Below are 18,919 nucleotides of genomic sequence, written 5' to 3' on the forward strand. Positions count from 1 at the left end.
AGCGAAAAGAATCCATCGCATGGAAAAGTTATTTACATAGCATGGAGTTAACATTTTGTAGATCAGAGAAAATGTTCCACATGAACAAATATTTCAATTAAATCAAAAATAGCGTTTCCATCTCATGAGGGAAATGTGTGTGGCATACGAAAAAAAATGCTTCCACTACTATGAATATGTTTTTCCTAGCGCACTACCACAAAATATGCCGCATGGTCTGGACTAAGGGCAACTCCAATGCACGACCCCATCCGGTTCGGGTGTATCCGTTTTGGCTTAAACCGACAGACGCCACGGCCAGCGCATGACCCCATCTTTAAATTGTGTCCGTTTGGCGTCCGACATTTTCTATTTCCGGCGCAAACTTGCGCCCGGGCAGATGGACGGGGAGTGAAACGTTGTTTCTTTTTTCCTCTCTTTTTCTAATAAACTTGATGAGGCAACTCAAGCTGGCTGAACCGGACCATGTACGCCGGCAGTCCACTCTGCTAGTCAGCAAGCACGCGCGCACACACACACTCGACCGGCTCTCCACTTTTCCCCACCCGAAACCCTCGCGGCCGCCGCCGCACCATGCCGCCGCCGCCGCCGGTGCTGCTGGACGAGCTCATCGAGGAGGTGCTCCTCCGCATCCCGCCGGACGAGCCCGCCCGCCTCTTCCGCGCCTCCGCCGTCTGCAAGCCCTGGCGCCGCATCCTCGCCGGCCGGCGTTTTCGTCGCCGCTACCGCGAGTTCCACGGAACACCTCCCATCCTGGGACTCTTCCATCAGCGCGTCCGCTTCGTCCCCACCTCCGCCCTCCGCCCCGCCCATTCCGGCCTCCCCGACTGGTTTGCCATGGACTGCCGCCACGGCCGCGCCCTCTTCGCCCACATCGCCAACGACGAGAGCACCCTTGACCTCATCGTGTTGGACCCTGTGACGGGCCACCAGCGCCGCGTGCCCTGGCCCCATGACGACTGGACCAAGTGCAGTGCGGCGGTGCTCTGCGCCGCACAAGGCTGCGACCACCACAGTTGCCAAGACGGCCATTTCCTTGTGGCCTTCGTCGTGACCAAGAAGAAAAAAGTCTCATTGGGCTGGCTCTACTCATCCGAGACTCGCGTGTGGAGCAACCTCACCTCTGTTCATCACCCCAATGTCAAATTTACCAATGACTTTGGTGCGTCTAGCGTCCTTTTGGGCGACGCTCTCTACTTTAACGGTGGTCGCATCATGGAGTGCCAACTTGGTACGCTCCGCCTTTCATCGTTCGAGAAGCCGATCGATCGTTATGGGATTCTCATGACGGCGGAGGACGGTGGGCTGGGATTCGCTGCTGTGGTGGATGTTACAAATCTAACACTATGGTCGAGGGAGGCCGGACCCGAGGGAGCCATGGGATGGACACCACTCAGGGTGATTGATCTGAAGATGCTACTCCCTGATGTCGACCTCTCCATCAGAAGTTTCGAAACAACTGAATATATCCCAACATTTGGAGGTGCGATTTATGAGTTTCCGTGTCCACGGGTGAGTGGCTTCGCGGAGGGCACACATGTCATTTTTGTTACCACAAGTGTTGGTTCCTACATGGTCGATCTCAAGACAGGGCGAGCCAGCAAGGTGTCTGATCCTGGCAGACAATTCTTTCCCTTCATGAGCTTCTACATCCCAGGTACACTCCTTTGTTACATTCTGTCTGTGATACTTTGCAACATGCAGTCAAAATATGGCACTTGGCACTCCTTTGTACACATGACATGATGGTGTATTTCCTAAATTATTGCATTTCTGCAGCAATGGAAGCAGCTTCTACGGGCGAAGGGCAATGAGTTGGTGTTTCAAGTGCTTGGTAAGCTCGAGTTGCTGGATCAACGAGTTGGTAATAGTGATGTTAGATATGGTTAGATGGCACAAAGTGTGGCTTTGGATCTGTAAGGTTGCTGTTGGTGTTGGTCTTAGTTCATGGAACTTTGTTTAACAGGTTATTGCTTCTGCCTTCTGTACTTGCAGTTTGGAGGAACTTTATTTAACAAGTTACTGCTTGCACACTTAATTTCTAAGCAGGCTCTAGCTTGATCAGGAAAAACACCAGGTCTTCAAGATTTTTTTTCCATTCTTTACATATCTGTGTCTCTCTTCTTCAGGAAAGGTGACTCGACTTCATTTGATGTCTAAGCACTCGTGTCCGTAACCCTGCCGAGCACGGCATACATTGTCTGTGTCAGTTCCTAGGACACAGACAATAGAAATCCCATACATACAAAGATATTTAGCAATGAGCCTCTAGCACTGGATTAGCATCAGCAGCTGAATCAACTACATTGGTAGAGAATGAAGGAATGACGCCTAATCTAAGCCCAAACCCATCGTTGCTGTTTGATTTTTACCACCGCATTGTCATGTGGCATTGCAGCCATTGAACTTTCCGTGAACCTGATGTCGTGCGAAGACTCCAGGAATGGAAGCAGCTTAAGTTGTTGGAGCAAGGGCTTCTGGAGCAAGGGGGAGGTGGTAGTAACGATTGATGTGAGATTACGGCGTGGCTTTGAATCTGTGAGATTACCGCGTGTCTTTGCATTGGGTTATAGATGGAACAATGTTTAACATGTTGCTTCTGTGCTTCAATTGGAAAAAGACCTTTTCAGTCATTTTGTGATCTTCAGAAATATGATAACACCAGCATGGCAGGAAGATGATTTGAATGGACAAAATGACTGACCCATAACATCTAATATATATAAGAACAGCCGGCATACAAGTGATCAGCAACCTGTTAGTTCCTTTTTTCTTTTGCGGGGAAACCTGTTAGTTCCTTGGTTTAAAAAAAATGACACATGTATAGGCAATTAGCAAAGAGCCTCTTGCTAGTATAAGACTTCAACAGCTGAATCAGCTACTGAGCAAAATGAATTGAACAAGCTACATGTGTCCAGAACGAAGAAGTGCCTGCAAAGCCCAAACTCATCCTCGCTGATGATTCCAGATCAAGTTCATCCTTGCTGATAATTGACTTAGGCGTGCTATTGTTGCTATCTTGTTAAGCCTTGAATTGCTTTATTTTAAGTTTGTTTGTAACAGCAAAGGTTATTTTAATTTGCATAGTTCAACCAAGTAGACAACAAGTCACTTCGGTCAGTAATATATCCCTTTGAGTTGTTTTCTGACCTTGATATCTATTCTTGCTATCTTTGTGATGCCTTGAGTTATTCTATTTTAAGTTGGGTAGCTCAACAATGTACAGAACAAGTCACTTTGGGCAGTAATATATTCTTGAATTGTTTCCTAATCTTGATGCAGTAGTTAGTGTTAATGGCATGCTTGATCAGACCAAAAACAAATTAATAGGGCTGAAGATTAGACCAACAATATTCCCCTCTGATCAGTTTTTCATTACATTGCACAGTGAGATGTTTCCCTCAGCTCTATTTCTTGACATTGCAGGAGAAATGATTGAAATCAAACTTATTTTGGCATCATATCAAGATCCTTTGAGGTCAAACCAGATGATATGAAAAGGAGTAAAAAGGGGAGCGAAAGCAGCATATCATCTAGGGCTGAGCTCACTGTGAATTTGTGATCAGAACATCCTTGAAATATCGGGGACTGGGCAGCTCCCATGAAGACTGCTTGGACCTGTTCGCGCGTAAACGTGGAGACTGAAGAACTACGCTGTGTCACCTTTTCTTCGCTTCACTGAAACAGAAGAGCACGCACTTGTTTTAGGATAAGCTTTTATGTAAAATTGCAGTAAACCATTAGCTTTTACTATGTCACAAAGGAAAAACATTCCTTTTGAGTTTTGACATGCAAGAAGCTGGCAGGCCAGATCTTGTGCACTCAGACGTCCTTGTGTTGTAAATGTCTTCCCTGAGAAAATGCACAGAGATGACTATAACCTGATATCTCCCTGAACAGAACTTAACTTTCCATGAGAAAAAATTCCTCACTATGGAAGGTTGGCAGCTCAAGCTGTTTTGAAGAGTATGAGATGCATTGGATGCGTAATGGTTGAAGAAACTTTGTTCCGCTGTCAATGTTCTCATCGGGCATTTTCCTTCAGATTGGTACGTGGCAAAGGCGGATTGGTTCGACCCGACATAGGACAGACCACGGCTGTGCGAAAATGTTTTCCTCAGTTGCTTTTGTTTTCGAGAAAACTTCCAAGCTATTCATCTTCAATCATGGCAGTACAACGAACACCATAAATAATAAAAATTACATCCAGATCCGTAGACCATCTAGCGACGACTACACGCACTGAAGCGAGCCGAAAACGCGCCGCCATCATTGCCCCTCCTTCGCGGAGCCGGGCAAAACTTGTTGTAGTAGACAGTCAGGAAGTTGTCGTGCTAAGGCCCCATAGGACCAGCGCAACAGAACAGCAACCGCCGCCGATAAAGAGTAACGTAGATCGGAAGGATCCAACCTGAAAACACATGAACGTAGACGAACTACGACCTGATCCGAGCAAATCCATCAAGGATAGATCCGCCGGAGACACACCTCCACACGCCCACCGATGATGCTAGACACACCATCGAGACGGGGGCTAGCCGGGGAGTACCTTATTCCATCTTCAGGGAGCCGCCGCCGTCTCGTCTTCCTGAGCAGGACACAAAACCTAACAAAACGTGAAGAAACAACTGAAAACAGAGCCCTCTTGCCGACAAGGGCCGAGATCCACCATGCCGCCATGACTCTAAGGCCATTGGAGACGAGGCGGACCGGCGGCGGCGCCGGCGGGAGGCGGGGAAACCCTAGAGTTTTCTTGGGGAGGAGTCAACCTGCTGATGGATCGGTTTTTACCAAGGTGCGTCTATACTACGATCTGCCTTACATTAGCCTCTTTTTCATTACAATGTAGGCAAAGATGTTACCCTCGAATGAAGAAGTATTTTTGTTATGAAGAAAATTCCATGTTGCCAAGAAAAATTGTTCACATAGAATGGAGAATAGGAGACAATGTTTTATTGATACTAGATGATGCCCTGCACGTTGCGGGTGGGAGCCGTGTTGAAATAATGCACAAATAGGTGTTTATAGGCAACTAAAACTAATGTTAAAAACAAATGTAAGAGAGCTCTTGGTTTGCATTTTAGAAACAATAAACCTACCAACTATGCGGCAAAAATGATGTATAAAAAGAGAAAACCATTTATGTTGAACTCAACATGACGTTGACGTCATCTTTAACGCAAATGTAAAGCATGCATTATATCTTTTTCTTCAAGCTTCCAACACATATACCGTCCATGACCATACAACAATTAATGCAAAGAAATTAACTTGTGACTCACATGATGTGATTCTCCGCGGAAAAAAGACATACAATGCTTGATGAGGTGGCATGGTCTGCATGGATATATTAATTCAAAACTACTCCCTCCGTTCAGAAATACTTGTCATCAAAATGGATAAAAGGGGATGTATCTAGACATATTTTAGTTCGAGATACATCTCTTTTTATCCATTTTGATGACAAGTATTTTCGACCGGTGGGAGTATAACTTATGTGTACATGCATAACTTAGGATGTTACACAATTTAAATCAAAGTGGGAGCTAGCTATTTAGATACAAAAGATAAGAAAAATTCTACCATCACACGCACAAAAAAACAAGGGTTAGGGGAAGGTATTTTATAGAAGAGAAACGTTTAGACTCGGCCGACCATGCATGGCGCCGCGCACTCATTAGTAATCGCTAATAGGCCACCCACTGAATCCTTATCATCTCGTGCAGACTTTCCTTAGCCATTTATCTTTTGCCTTTTCCCTCCCCATCTTGCTTCCTCACCTCTGTTGTTCTGTCGCACCACCCCAAAAACCAGCAGCACTCACCGGCAATGGCCCGTGCCGACCTCCCCGGCCACCCGTTGTCGGCAGGCGAGGCCGCTGGCGTTGAAGATGGGGCTTGGCCCACGTGCTGCAACTGGCCATGACGGACAACCGCTCGCCGGGGGCGATGGTTTGGCCGTGCACCGTCCACGCGCCCATGTCCTCCGGCGTCGTGCTGCACGCCGTGACAAGGCCGTGCTACGAGTGGCGACTGGTCACCAAAGAAGACGTGAACCGCAGCGAGACGTGCTGCAAACGGGCTCGGTGGAAGCTAGAACCGTGCCGCGGCATGGTGCAACCGAGCGTTCAAAGAGCTGCGACGGGGCAGGGCGAAGTGCGGTGATGCGCCAAGGATGCTAGAACCGGCCAGCTTTTTGCTGGAACCAACAGCCGCGACCTCTAGCAGTTTTTTTTCGACCAGCCAAGGTTTTTGCTGGAACCATCAATATTTTTTGCTGGAACCAGCGTTTTCCATGGATGCGAGTATGGAATCATTTTCTTTTGTTGGGATTGGCGAGCAATTCTTTATGCGGCCAGCGAGAATTCTTGCTTCAACCAGCCATCTTTTATGCTGGAACCATCATATATTTTTGCTAGAGCCAACGTTTTCCAGCGATGCATTTTTTCTTGCCGGGGTCGGCGAACATATTTTGATGCGCCCAGCAAGAATTTTTGCTTGAACCAGCATCTTTTTTTCTGCTAGAACCAGTGATTCTAAAGCTGCGACAACTGAAGTTTTTTTTAGAGCCGTGACATCACCGTGGCGAGTTGCGACGGCCGTGCTCCAAGCGTGGTCACGGGGGCTACTGGAACCATGGTCCGGGGGGAGGGAGGAGGTTTAATGCAACCCGGGGAGTGAGGGCGGTGATTCGGCGAGCTTTGAAGGCCGGTCGTCTCCCGATTTTGGGATGCGGATGTGGGGAAGAGAGAGTCGTGCGCATGTAGGATGCGTGAGTGTGGACGGGATGCTTCGATATGGCGGTTTCTACACGACGCATCTAACTTTCAGGGTTGGACCAGCCCAAAGTTTAGGCTGACTGACCGCCACAGGCGTCTCGCAATCGACAGGAATGTCTCGTCCCACTGAACAAACATTGCCGGAAGGCTGAAATAAGTTCAGAAATAATGCGAGCATCAATGTCAAGTTTAGAACTTGAATCATGATGGGCTGGAGATTGGTTCGCAACAAGTCATAACATTTGGTTTCTAAAAAAGTTGCATGCAGAAAACCGTCGTTGAACTGATTTTACAGTCTATTACTACTCCCTCCGTTCGGAATTACTTGTCGCAGAAATGGATGTATCTAGATGTATTTTAGTTTTAGATATATCCATTTTCGTGACAAGTAATTCCGAACAGAGGGAGTATATCGTATTATATGTTGTGTGACGCACAATAATATGTTTTCAAAGAAGTACCAAGAGGAGAGGCGCGGTGGTTTATTTTTGGAAAACACATGAAAAACGTCGACCGTTTGGCCCTCGTATCGTTGCGAGAGGCAGCCTAACCCCACCCAAGCCGCACTCCCACTGTCACACACTCGCTACTCCACACTCTTCCCCTGCCCAAACCCTAGCCTCCGCCGCCGCCGCCGCTGATGGCCGAGCTTGTAGAGGACGTCTTCCTCCGCCTTCCGCCGGATCTCGTTGAGGAGGTCCTTTTCCGCCTTCCACTGGACGACCTCGCCTCCCTCTTCCGCGCATCGGTCGTCTGCAAGCCATGGCGCCGCATCCTCACCGATGCGGGCTTTCACCGCCGCTACCGCGAGTTCCACCGAATTGCTTCCGTCTAGGGAGTCTTCGACGAGCACGACCACTTCGTCCCCACCTCCGCCCCCCTCCCTGCCCAGCCTGACCATCCCGACTGGGTTCTCATGGACTGCCGCCATGGCCGCGCCCTTTTCGCCACCACCAACTCGACCACGGAGGCCTTTGACCTCGCCGTCTTGGACCCTCTGACGAGCCACCAGCGCCCCGTGCCCTCGCCCCGTAGCCCCCAGTTTATCATCAGTGCGGCAGTGCTCTGCGCCACACAACATATCCTGTACTCCTGATCATAGAGTACTCCGGCTGCACCGAGTGCTGCCCAACTGTTAGATTGAAAATCTAGGTACAGGATGGAATGCGGAGGACTAATCATGTCAAATTTGCAGAAAGCACCCCATATATGTATAGGATGACCAACGTAGTATGCACTATCTTCAGAAGCTGTGCCACCCCAGTTTTGGAACAGAATGAACAGAGACATCATGTACTTCTGTAGCTTGTTGTCTCACGTTGCTGCATTCATCCAACACGCATAAATACGACAACAACTCTATGGTACATAGTGAATCATGAATTTTCCAAGATGGAAAACATACATATATTTTTTACATAATGAAGGTAAAGCTAATTCTAAGAAAATAAAGAATTAGTAAGTCCATGAATCAAGATTTGGATTCATAAATCCTGTACCAAATATGCAAAGACCAGAACATCGGGTGTATTAACCACATTTCTCAACTTAGAAGGCAACACATCAACAACCATCTCAACATTTCATAGCTCATAGTACGAAGGTTTGAATGCTTTGTGAACGACAATCATGACAAAACACATTAATCTACATGCACACAGCTAGAGTTGCAGTCCAACCGTTACAAAGCAATGTATAGAAGATTAGTAGATACACATATATTGCGCCAACAAATTCAGCATGGTGTACTTGAACTAGGTCCATATATCACATTAACGAACACATCTTTCATCCATTATTTAACGCAAAGTAAAAGTGTCCGCTCCCATGGGTGGGCTGTGCTGGAAAATAATAAACAAGTAAAAGTCAAAGGTTTGCAAACATACTCAACATGTTTTAATCTATGAGGAGCAATTACAATACAGTAAAACGGAGCTAGCTACAGCCATCCACAGTGATTTGACGTTGTCAACCGTGGGATCTCACGTATGAACGCATCAGATTAATTGATCGTCCCGCCGCATGTACCATGGTCGTTTTAACCAGTTTCCCCGCGCATCGTCGTTGGCCCAACGTGCCCGGGCCACTGCTCCGGAGGATGAGCTGGGTGCTCTCTGATCAATTGGGCTAATAGGTAGTTAGCTAGGCCTTAATTCTAGCCCACCGTACGGCTCACCTCCCATACGTTTTTCTCAAAAAAAACCTCCCATACGTACCTCCCTATGTAAAAAAAGGTCACCTCCACAGCAATCCCCTCCAGCCGCACGCACTCCGCCTTCACGAGCGGTCGTACAACAGAAGTACTATGCCATCACGTGATTAGGAAAACCAAAAAAAAAAATCTTCAAGTTCTCTTCAGAAAATGAAGCAGCAGTAGCATTTGAGAAGATAAACGATGATATGTAAAATACAACTTCATGGCATCCGTACATAAAACACAAGCCAAGTCTTGCACGGTAATATGCAACCCTCAGTGCGAATATTTTTCTTATGCTAACTTTTGTTGTACATATATAATGATTTCATCTGCTTGATGGAAGAAACTAATTTACAATGCTCCAAACAACGGATAATATGATGCTACTGTCAAGATGAGTAAGGTGCTTATTCAATATCATTTCTTCTTTCCCTAAAAAAGATTAAATTTATTTTGTTTGGAATATGTAATGTTAAATTAAGCTCTTGACATGTGCCCGATTTCATACACTTGTGTGGCAACCAATGCACATTTTAAGTTCAATATTATGCCCAGTACCGTAGTGGGAAGCAAATCTATATGTGCAGTTTCACTTAGAATTATACTTGAGTTTAAATGTAAAATCCAGTATTCTAGGTCATTGGTGTACTTGACGCTACAACTGCATAATTTTCACTCACCGTCGATCTTTTAAATGTTTTCCTTAATCTGTCTTCTATTTTGCGGGTTTGCGAAAGATTTGTAAAATCTCATGTGGAATTTCTTGTTCAAAGATATTTGATGATTATTTGATCTGGCCCCTTCTATATATGCGTGTACCCAAATTTTGGTATTCAAATATACTGTAGTTTATGCTAAAAATTGAGGCGCTCAATTCAAATCTGAATTAAAAATTATACTTCTATTTCTTTCATAAATGGTCATATTATCACTAAGATGGGCGGGTGCGGCAACGCGCACCTTGATGTTCTAGTATATATATACCCCTGTCATGTTCGCCTCGTTAAGTAGAACAATATGCTGATGTTGAACCTTCTTGGACGCTACTTGCTCAGCAAACAAGAAGAAAATCACATTATGAAAACATGTTCGCCTCGTTAAGTAGAATATTTTGCTGTAACAATCTTCATCATGTATGTCGAATCTCGTTTGGACCTAGCAATGTTGTTTGAGCTTAAGTCAAGTGACACACACAGATGAACATGAGTAATATAACAAAGAAATACCATGGAAAAATTGTTAGCATCATCTTCTAGTCCCATCATTGACTCCATCATTCCCTGCTCGACGCAGCAGTGCACCTAGTTAGCATGTCAATGAGGTCCAAAAAGTAAGCCACAGGCTAAAGTAGTGAAGAAAGAAAATGTCTAATGCAACATTTAGATGTACTAAAGAAAAAGAGAGTTATGAAAATAATGCTAATAAAGAACATTCTTGAGTACAACGACATATATTTCCTCGCACGAGTTCTTTGCCCACTTCCATGGAACCAACGACAGTACACCCACCAATCCATCTCATGGGCTGCTTAATTTGCTGCTCCTAGTTAATTAAGTGAAGATTCATTGCTTACATGCCGGTTACTAACTCCATCCGTGGTCCGAGAGAGAGAGAGAGAGAGAGAGAGAGAGTAGCAAAGGATGAAATGAAATTAACTGTCGTATGATTGCTTGCATCCACTTATTTCACCCATACATAGGATTAGGATGAACATGCAGAAAATGAAAGGCATCTGAACCAAAACTTGCAGAAATATGGACGTTCTGCTGCATCTAGCTTGTCTTTTATTATTGTTTCCTTACCTTCTAATGAAACTGTCTTGCTTATCCATACCCGCCATTTTTCTCTCTTGGTTATGTCGACATGACTGATTCTACAATATAACCAACGATTCAATCACATCCAGATGATCTGACTAGATGTGCATCGATTTGCTACCACTAGTAGGAAAAGGGGCTTTTACCCCGGTTCATAAGGGCCTTTAGTCCCGGTTCTGGAACCGGGACTAAAGGGTCGTTACTAATGCCCTAGCCCTTTAGTCCCGGTTCTTACACGAACCGGGACTAAAGGCCGTCCACGTGGCCGGTGCGGGGAGCCCAGGCAGGAGGGCCTTTGGTCCCGGTTGGTGCCACCAACCGGGACCAATAGGCATCCACGCGTCAGCACCTGGCAGGAGCTGAGGTTTTTGTTTTTTTTGAAAGGGGGTGGTTTAGGGGTTTTGGGGGGTTAATTTAGGTGTTTCATATATTGTGTTAGCTAGCTAATTAATAGAGAGAAGTGTCCTCTCTTATCTCCGTGCTTGGTCGACGCTACATACTATATACGTATGGAGAGGAGTAGACACGCTAGCTAGTAATCAAATGAAGGAAACAGAAGATCGTCATGAACATATGCATACAGAGAGAAGTGATATCGACCACCTCTCCTTCTCCGAGATATTGGTCGAACAACAAGTTCTCGTATATCTATCCGACACTACCGGCTACATATATACAATAATTATCTCTTACAATACAATCTCCTAATTATATTGTAGGAACATAGGGTCCACATAGTATTCTCCGTTTTCAGCGATCATGTGGTCAAGGAAGAATGCCGCCAATTCCTCTTGAATTCCTCGCATACGATCTTCTGCTAGGAGTTCATCCCGCTTCCGAAACATCTAATTTGAAGAAGGGGGTCAATACATATATATATGAATAAATGAAACTCAACACAAATGATGGTAATAAAATAAAATTGTGAATATTATTGCTTACGCACTTCATATTGTTCTTCAGTGTAGCCCCGCTCACAGGTATGGTAGCGGATGGACTCGCAAACGTAGTATCCACAGTAATTATTCCCGGGTTCCTGCCACAACCACTTTACAAGAATAGAGGTCAATCAAACTGATAAGCAAGCATGCTAAATGGTATTGATGAAACTACCGCTTGAATCACTAGGAGATGCGCGGAACATGCTACTATAGTACTTACTTTCGGGTGATTAAATTGCAGCTTCTTCGGCAGTCCCGGGGCTTTTGAGGTGAATTTTCTCCAAACCCTGCCAGACAAAGAAAACAATTACTTGATATCAGGAAATGAACAAAGTTGCTGATATGGTGGATAATGATCGATTTAACTTACTTCTGGAGCATTTGAGTCATGTTCGCATAGTCCTGGGGATCTTTTCGTCTCGAGTCTAAGACGGTTACTACTCCCGGCTCAAGCTTAATCTCTAGGAGAATATAGTGGAAGCTGCGCATGCATGCATAAGTCATCAATTACATTACCATAACCTGGACTAATAAGGGAAACCGAATATGCACAAGACAGTAACACTCACTTGAAGTTGTAAGGAAAGAGTATTATATCTTTGTTTTGATTTAATACCAACGATTGTAGCAAGTTGGCCTCGGCTTCTTTGGGATGTTTTTCAACCGTATATGCATCTATGAGATTTGTGTTAATGAACCCAATATCACCGATTTGTCTTTTCTTCAATTCGGCGATCTTCAATCTGCATAATATAGTGAGGATAAGTATAAATACATGCAATGAAAGAGCTGACCTATATAGAGAGACTTAATGACAGAAGTAGTACTACTTACAGATAGTAGCAAGTGATCGTTGTTTTATCGAGGGCCTTTTGATTGTAAAACTGGAACAAATCCTCAAATAGAACATTCAGCAGTTCAATTCCAACGAGGTCATGCTTCGGTTTAACTCTCAGCGTCAAAGTACTCATCCCATCAGACTCTCTGCAAGTTTTCATGTACCAATCATGTAGTCTTCTGTAACACTCTGAGAATCATGCTATAGTAACCCCCCTGTGATTAAGCTAATCATATTGCTAAACAGGGCTAGATCACATTTGAACCACACCCTTGTCAAATTCCTAGTTCAAACTTCAATTAAATTTAAAAGTGGAAAATGAAAGTTTTTCAAAAATTCAAACAAAAATGTTCAGTGGGTTCTAAATAATACACTGGTAATTATGGTGGAGAAATCACATTTTTATAAAATGTCTAAATACTTTTAAATGAAATAAAACAAAAAAGGAAATAAACAAATAAAAGGAAAAGCCCTCCCCCCATTGGACCCGTGGCCCGTCTGGACCGAACCCCGGCCCAAACTGGGCCGCCACCCGCGCCCCGACCCCGGCCCAGCCCAACTCACCCCCGCAAACCCACAGTGGGTGAAACCCGCGCCCCTCCCGCGCGCACCGCCGTGCGTTTTGGTCGCCGGCGATACTCCGGCGCCGGCCGCCGACGTGGCACACCTGGGGCCACCCCTGGGTCACTGCCAGTGGCCCCCACGGGCCCAGTTGACTGGGTTGACCCAGTCAACTGCTGACTGGGCAGGCCCAGTCACTGACATGCGGGCCCCGCCGCAAAAATTAAAAAGAAAAGAAAAAGAAAATGTTTTATAAATAAAAATAATTAGTTTAGCTAAACACTCACTGACATGTGGGGCCCATCCCTCTAATTATACTGTTAGATTAGTTTAATTAAGTATTAGACTAACAGAGGCTGACATGTGGGTCCCACTGGACCCACCTGTCTGGTTTGACTGGTCAGCCGACCTGTTGACTTGCTGACGTCAGCATTGCCTCATGCTGACGTCATAATTCATTTGTCTTAATATAAATAATTCCAGAAATTCAAATAAACTTTGAAAATTCATATCTTTTAAACCGTAACTCGGATGAAAATGTTTTCTATATGAAAGTTGCTCAGAACGACGAGACGAATCCGACTACGCAGTCCGTTCATCCACCGCACCTCCCTAACCTATCGAACTAGCAACTTTCCCCCTCCGATCCGTCTGTCCGAAAACGCGGAACATCGGGCATACCTCCCGGATGCCCCCCCCTTCACCGGTACCACCTACTGTCGCGTTAGGGCACCCCTAGCACCGCTCATTGTCATGTCACGCATCGTCATGCTTATGTTTGCCTTGTATTTACTGTTTCTTCCCCCTCTTCTCTCCGGTAGACTACGAGACCGACACTGCTGCTGCCCAGTTCGACTACGGAGTCGACGACCCCTCCTACTTGCCAGAGCAACCAGGCAAGCCCCCCCTTTGATCACCAGATATCGCCTACTCTAATCTCTACTGCTTGCATTAGAGTAGTGTAGCATGTTACTGCTTTTCGATATCCTATTCTGATGCATAGCCTATCCTTGCTACTATTGTTACTACCTTTACCTGCAATCCTACATGCTTAGTATAGGATGCTAGATTTCCATCAGTGGCCCTACATTCTTGTCCGTCTGCTGTGCTATACTATCGGGCCGTGATCACCTGGGCGGTGATCACGGGCATATACTTATATACTATATACATGACACATGTGATGACTAAAGTCGGGTCGGCTCGTGGGAGTACCCGCAAGTGGATCTTTGTGGCGGAGCGACAGGGCAGGTTGAGACCGCCTAGGTGAGAGGTGGGCCTGGCCCTGGTCGGCGTTCGCGGATACTTAACACGCTTAACGAGATCTTGGTATTTGATCTGAGTCTGGCCATTTGGTCTATACGCACTAACCATCTACGTGGGAGTAGTTATGGGTATCCCGACGTCGTCGTATCAGCCGAAGCTCTTTTGACGTCAGCGACTGAGTGGCGCGCGCCGTGTTGGACCGCTTTGACGTAACCGCCGTGATCGTGTGGGTTGCTAGGTCTGCTCGCGGCCGCGTTCGCAACGTGCAGGTGTGCATAGGGCGATGGGCCCAGACCCCTGCGCGCATAGGTTTAGACCGGCGTGCTGACCTCTCTGTTGAGCCTAGGTGGGGCTGCGACGTGTTGATCTTACGAGGCCGGGCATGACCCAGAAAAGTGTGTCCGGCCAAATGGGATCGAGCGTGTTGGGTTATGTGGTGCACCCCTGCAGGGAAGTTTATCTATTCGAATAGCCGTGTCCCCCGGTAAAAGGACGACCCGGAGTTGTACCTTGAGCTTATGACAACTAGAACTGGATACTGAATAAAATAAACCCTTCCAAGTGCCAGATACAACCCGGTGATCGCTCTCTAACAGGGCGACGAGGAGGGGATTACCGGGTAGGATTATGCTATGCGATGCTACTTGGAGGACTTCAATCTACTCTCTTCTACATGCTGCAAGATGGAGATGTCCAGAAGCGTAGTCTTCGACAGGACTAGCTATCCCCCTCTTATTCCGGCATTCTGCAGTTCAGTCCACTGATATGCCTCTTTACACATATACCCATGCATATGTAGTGTAGCTCCTTGCTTGCGAGTACTTTGGATGAGTACTCACGGTTGCTTTTCTCCCTCTTTTCCCCTTTCTATACCGGATTGTCGCAATCAGATGTCGGAGTTCAGGAGCCAGACGCCACCGTCGACGACGACACCTACGACACTGGAGGTGCCTACTACTACGTGCAGGCCGCTGACGACGACCAGGAGTAGTTAGGAGGTCCCAGGCAGGAGGCCTTGCCTTTTCGATCGTTGCTACTTTTGTGCTAGCCTTCTTAAGGCGAACTTGTTTAACTTATGTCTGTACTCAGATATTGTTGCTTCCGCTGACTCGTCTATGATCGAGCACTTGTATTCGAGCCCTCGAGGCCCCTGGCTTGTATTATAATGCTTGTATGACTTATTTATGTTTTAGAGTTGTGTTGTGATATCTTCCCGTGAGTCCCTGATCGTGATCGTACACATTTGCGTGCATGATTAGTGTACGGTCAAATCGGGGGCGTCACATCTTCGCATCATCGTGCTTAGAGATCTGACATCTTTGACGAGAGGCTTCCCGTAATGGTATTTGTGTTCGTCCACCTCCATGATTTCATAATGTACATTGTCGGGCAGGTAATCTCCAAGATTGCTATAACCGGGCACCATACTCGGATCATTAGCGACGATGTCTTTTGACACCTTGAGCGGGGGCACGATTGGTTCTTTTGTTCGCCGAGCTGGGCAATTTTTTTCCCAGCTCGTCGTTCTTTCATCCTTTTATCACTGACAGTACTTCCCGACCGCTCCGCTTCGGCATATGTCTTTGCAAGAACGCGCTCATAGTTGCCTCTCGGCGGAGACTTTGGTGGTTTTGTCAGGGCAGCCAGAGTGCGCTTTGCTTTCACCGGATCTACCTTCTCCTCCGGAGGTGGATGTTTCTTTGCTTTCACCCCTTCAAAGAAGTTCTTCACTTCGGCTCGCACGATCTTCGCGTTCTCCTCCTCGGTCCTCTCATATGGTAACTTCTCTGGAGTCTTCAGAGAAGGACTGAATCTGTATTGCCTCCCGCCTCTGGCAGCTGTACTGCTAGACGCCGGCAGAGCAGACGGAGCGGCTGCGGCTGTCTTCTTTCCTTTCTTACGAGGTGGAGGAGAAGGACTACGATGCCGGAGCAGCCGCAGCGGCGGCGGGTCTCTTCCGCCCTTGCTGACGAGGCGGAGAAGGAGGACGCTGGCTGCTCTGGCGCGCCGGCGCTGGCGGAGAAGGAGGCGGAGTGCCGCCACGCGCCGGAGAAGGAGGCTGAGTGCCCTGATCACTCGCCGGAGGAGGAGGCGGAGGAGGAGGCGGAGTGCCCTTACTCGCCGGAGTCGTCCAGTTCGGAAGCTTGATGAGCTCCTTCCGCCATAGGCATGGAGTCTTCAGAGCTAAACCGAGCCGAGTCTCCCCTTCACTGGTAGGGTGGTCAAGCTGGAGGTCCTCAAATCCCTCCGTTATTTCATCCACCATCACCCTAGCATATCCTTCTGGAATCGGCCGGCAGTGGTAGGTTGCGCCAGGTTCAGTAGGTAAAACAGAGCCAACAGCCACCTTGACTTTCAAGTTCTGCCATTCCGCCATAAGGTGGCAATGTTGAGACTCCGTGATAGCATCCACGGGGTAGCTAGCAGGAGCCGCATGCTCCAGCTGAGGCAGCTCGGTGGAAGCCACGCTGCTTCTCCGCCGAGATGGCGGTGTAGCTTGGGGGGCAGTTTCGGCATCTCGATTGCCGTCTCGTTCCTCTAGCGCTTGAACCCTTTCGTGCAGCTTCTGAATTTGGATCTGCTCCACTTTTTCCTCCTCTCCTGGGTTTTGTAACCGCCCGCGTCCGGAAAACCAGCCTTCCATGGAACGGAGCCTGGCGTGCCTCGTGTCTGTCCAGGGTGCTCAGGATTCCCGAGGGCCATTGTGAGCTCGTTGTTCTCTCTGTCTGGAACGAACGTCCCTTGCTGCGCTGCATCGATATAGTGCTTAAGCTTCTTGACGGGTATTGCAAGTTGCTCGTCCGTCCAACGACACCTCCCTGATACAGGGTCCAAGGTTCCGCCAGCCCCGAAGAACCAAGTCCGGCAACGGTCTGGCCAGTTCATTGTCTCTGGTTCGATCCCTTTATCAAGCAGATCCCTCTCAGACTTGGCCCACTTAGGCCGGGCTTTGAGGTAGCCACCTGACCCCGTGCGATGGTGAAGCTTCTTCTTCGCAGCATTCTTCTTGTTTGTCGCTGACATCTTCTTACTCTTTTCCGATGTCTTGTGGGCCACAAATGCGGGCCAGTGATCTCTGATCTTCTCATACTGGCCGATGAATTCTGGTGTCTCTTTTTTGTCGACAAACGTTTTCAGCTCATTCTTCCACCTCCTGAATAGGTCTGCCATCTTCTTAAGAGCATGAGACTTGATTAATTGCTCTATAACTGGCTTCTCCGGATCCTCCTCTGGCGGTAGGGTGAAATTTGCCTTCAGCTCAGTCCAAAGATCATCTTTCTGCATATCATTGACATAAGACACCTCAGGGTCTTCCTTCTTAGGCTTATACCATTGGTGGATGCTGATCGGGATCTTGTCCCTAACTAGAACCCCACACTGAGTAGCAAAAGCATCCTTTGTCCGGAGGGGTTCAATCGGTTGGCCGTCGCGCGCGATTGCTGTGATCTCAAACCTTTCATCCGAGCGCAACTTTCTCTTCGGGCCTCGTCTCTTTACCGCAGTTGTGCTCGATCCGGAGGGCTAGAAAAAAGAAGAAAGACGAGTGTTAATTAATATGTGTACATAACAAAACAATGAATGCATCAATTAGCTAGTCAGCACAGGCTTAACTAATATATTTACCTGGCCGGACTCTGTTCGGTCACCGGAGCCGTCACCACGGGCTCCTTCTTGCACCAGCATTGGGTCACCGTCATGTCTTTCCTCCTCCACTCTTTGATCACCGTAGCCTGCTTCTTCACCCTGTTCTTCCAGACCATCATTGTCGTTAAGATACGACAAGATATCACCTCCGGCTAAGATTATGTCCCCCAACACCTCTTCTACTTGCTCATCTCGTCCGTGCTCCATTGTTTCTGCAAATATTACAACATGGCAATTATTACACAAACATGACAGCAGGTGGATATATTAGTGCAAACGTAGACCTAGCTTATTCCGGGTTTGGGGTGGCCTAGGCAACGCTTCAAGGGTAGGGGCGCGGCGGGAGGGGTAGGAGACCGACATCATTTTTTTCTAGGGTTTGGGTGTCCTCGAGAGTTTGGGTCGAGCGAGAGGGCCGGGGGGGTGCTCCCGTGGTATAAGTTATCACGGTCGAGAGGGGGTATACATATCGACCGTCCATCATGTCGAAGTTATCTGGGAGGGAGTTATATATATCGACAACGTCGACATACATACACGGGAAAATAATGTTATCGGGGAGGGGGTATATCGACCCCCCCCCCCACGTGTTGAAGTTATCGGGAGGGGGTTTTATATCGACAACGACGACATACATACACGGGAAAATAATGTTATCGAGGAGGGGGTATATCGACCCCCCCTCGTGTTGAAGTTATCCCCCCTCGCTTGGTGGATTTGGTCCCGGTTGGTGGCACCAACTGGGACTAAAGGGGGGCATTGGTCCCGGTTGGTGGCACCAACCGTGACCAAAGGCCTTGCGCTGCCCGCGGCCAAAAGTTTAGTCCCACCTCGCTAGTTGAGAGGGGCTCGGAGTGGTTTATAAGCCCCACTGCG

General features: G+C 47.3%; 1 protein-coding gene and 1 long non-coding RNA gene across 3 annotated transcripts; one reads left to right on the plus strand and one right to left on the minus strand.

Annotated features, from left to right (window-relative positions):
• The first annotated feature begins 477 nt into the window (after positions 1-477).
• On the plus strand, positions 478-3,908 carry LOC123123301 (uncharacterized). 2 transcript variants are annotated; one of them, XM_044543777.1, is made up of 3 exons: positions 478-1,657; positions 1,780-1,834; positions 3,427-3,908. In XM_044543777.1, exons 1-2 carry the CDS (start codon positions 574-576, stop codon positions 1,812-1,814), a joined length of 1,119 nt encoding a protein of 372 aa, XP_044399712.1. In that variant the 5' UTR covers positions 478-573; the 3' UTR covers positions 1,815-1,834; positions 3,427-3,908. The 2 variants fall into 2 exon arrangements, with proteins under 2 accessions (XP_044399712.1, XP_044399711.1); XM_044543776.1 differs by lacking the exon at positions 3,427-3,908 and having other exon boundaries at positions 1,780-2,096.
• A 4,564-nt stretch (positions 3,909-8,472) lies between these two features.
• LOC123123302 (uncharacterized) lies at positions 8,473-9,327 on the minus strand. Its single transcript, XR_006460583.1, has 3 exons — positions 8,995-9,327; positions 8,807-8,892; positions 8,473-8,619 (listed from the first exon to the last, which is right to left on the minus strand). It is a non-coding gene; the product is annotated as an uncharacterized lncRNA (long non-coding RNA).
• Positions 9,328-18,919: the final 9,592 nt, after the last annotated feature.

The sequence above is a fragment of the Triticum aestivum genome, chromosome 5D (genome assembly GCF_018294505.1).
Source record: "Triticum aestivum cultivar Chinese Spring chromosome 5D, IWGSC CS RefSeq v2.1, whole genome shotgun sequence".
NCBI lineage: Eukaryota > Viridiplantae > Streptophyta > Magnoliopsida > Poales > Poaceae > Triticum > Triticum aestivum.

Bases quoted from the DNA above. Each gene is read 5' to 3' on its own strand.
- LOC123123301 (XM_044543777.1), top strand. From the start codon at position 574: ATGCCGCCGCCGCCGCCGGTGCTGCTGGACGAGCTCATCGAGGAGGTG. The intron at 1,658-1,779 runs GTACACTCCTTT...GCATTTCTGCAG, and splicing joins CATGAGCTTCTACATCCCAG to CAATGGAAGCAGCTTCTACG.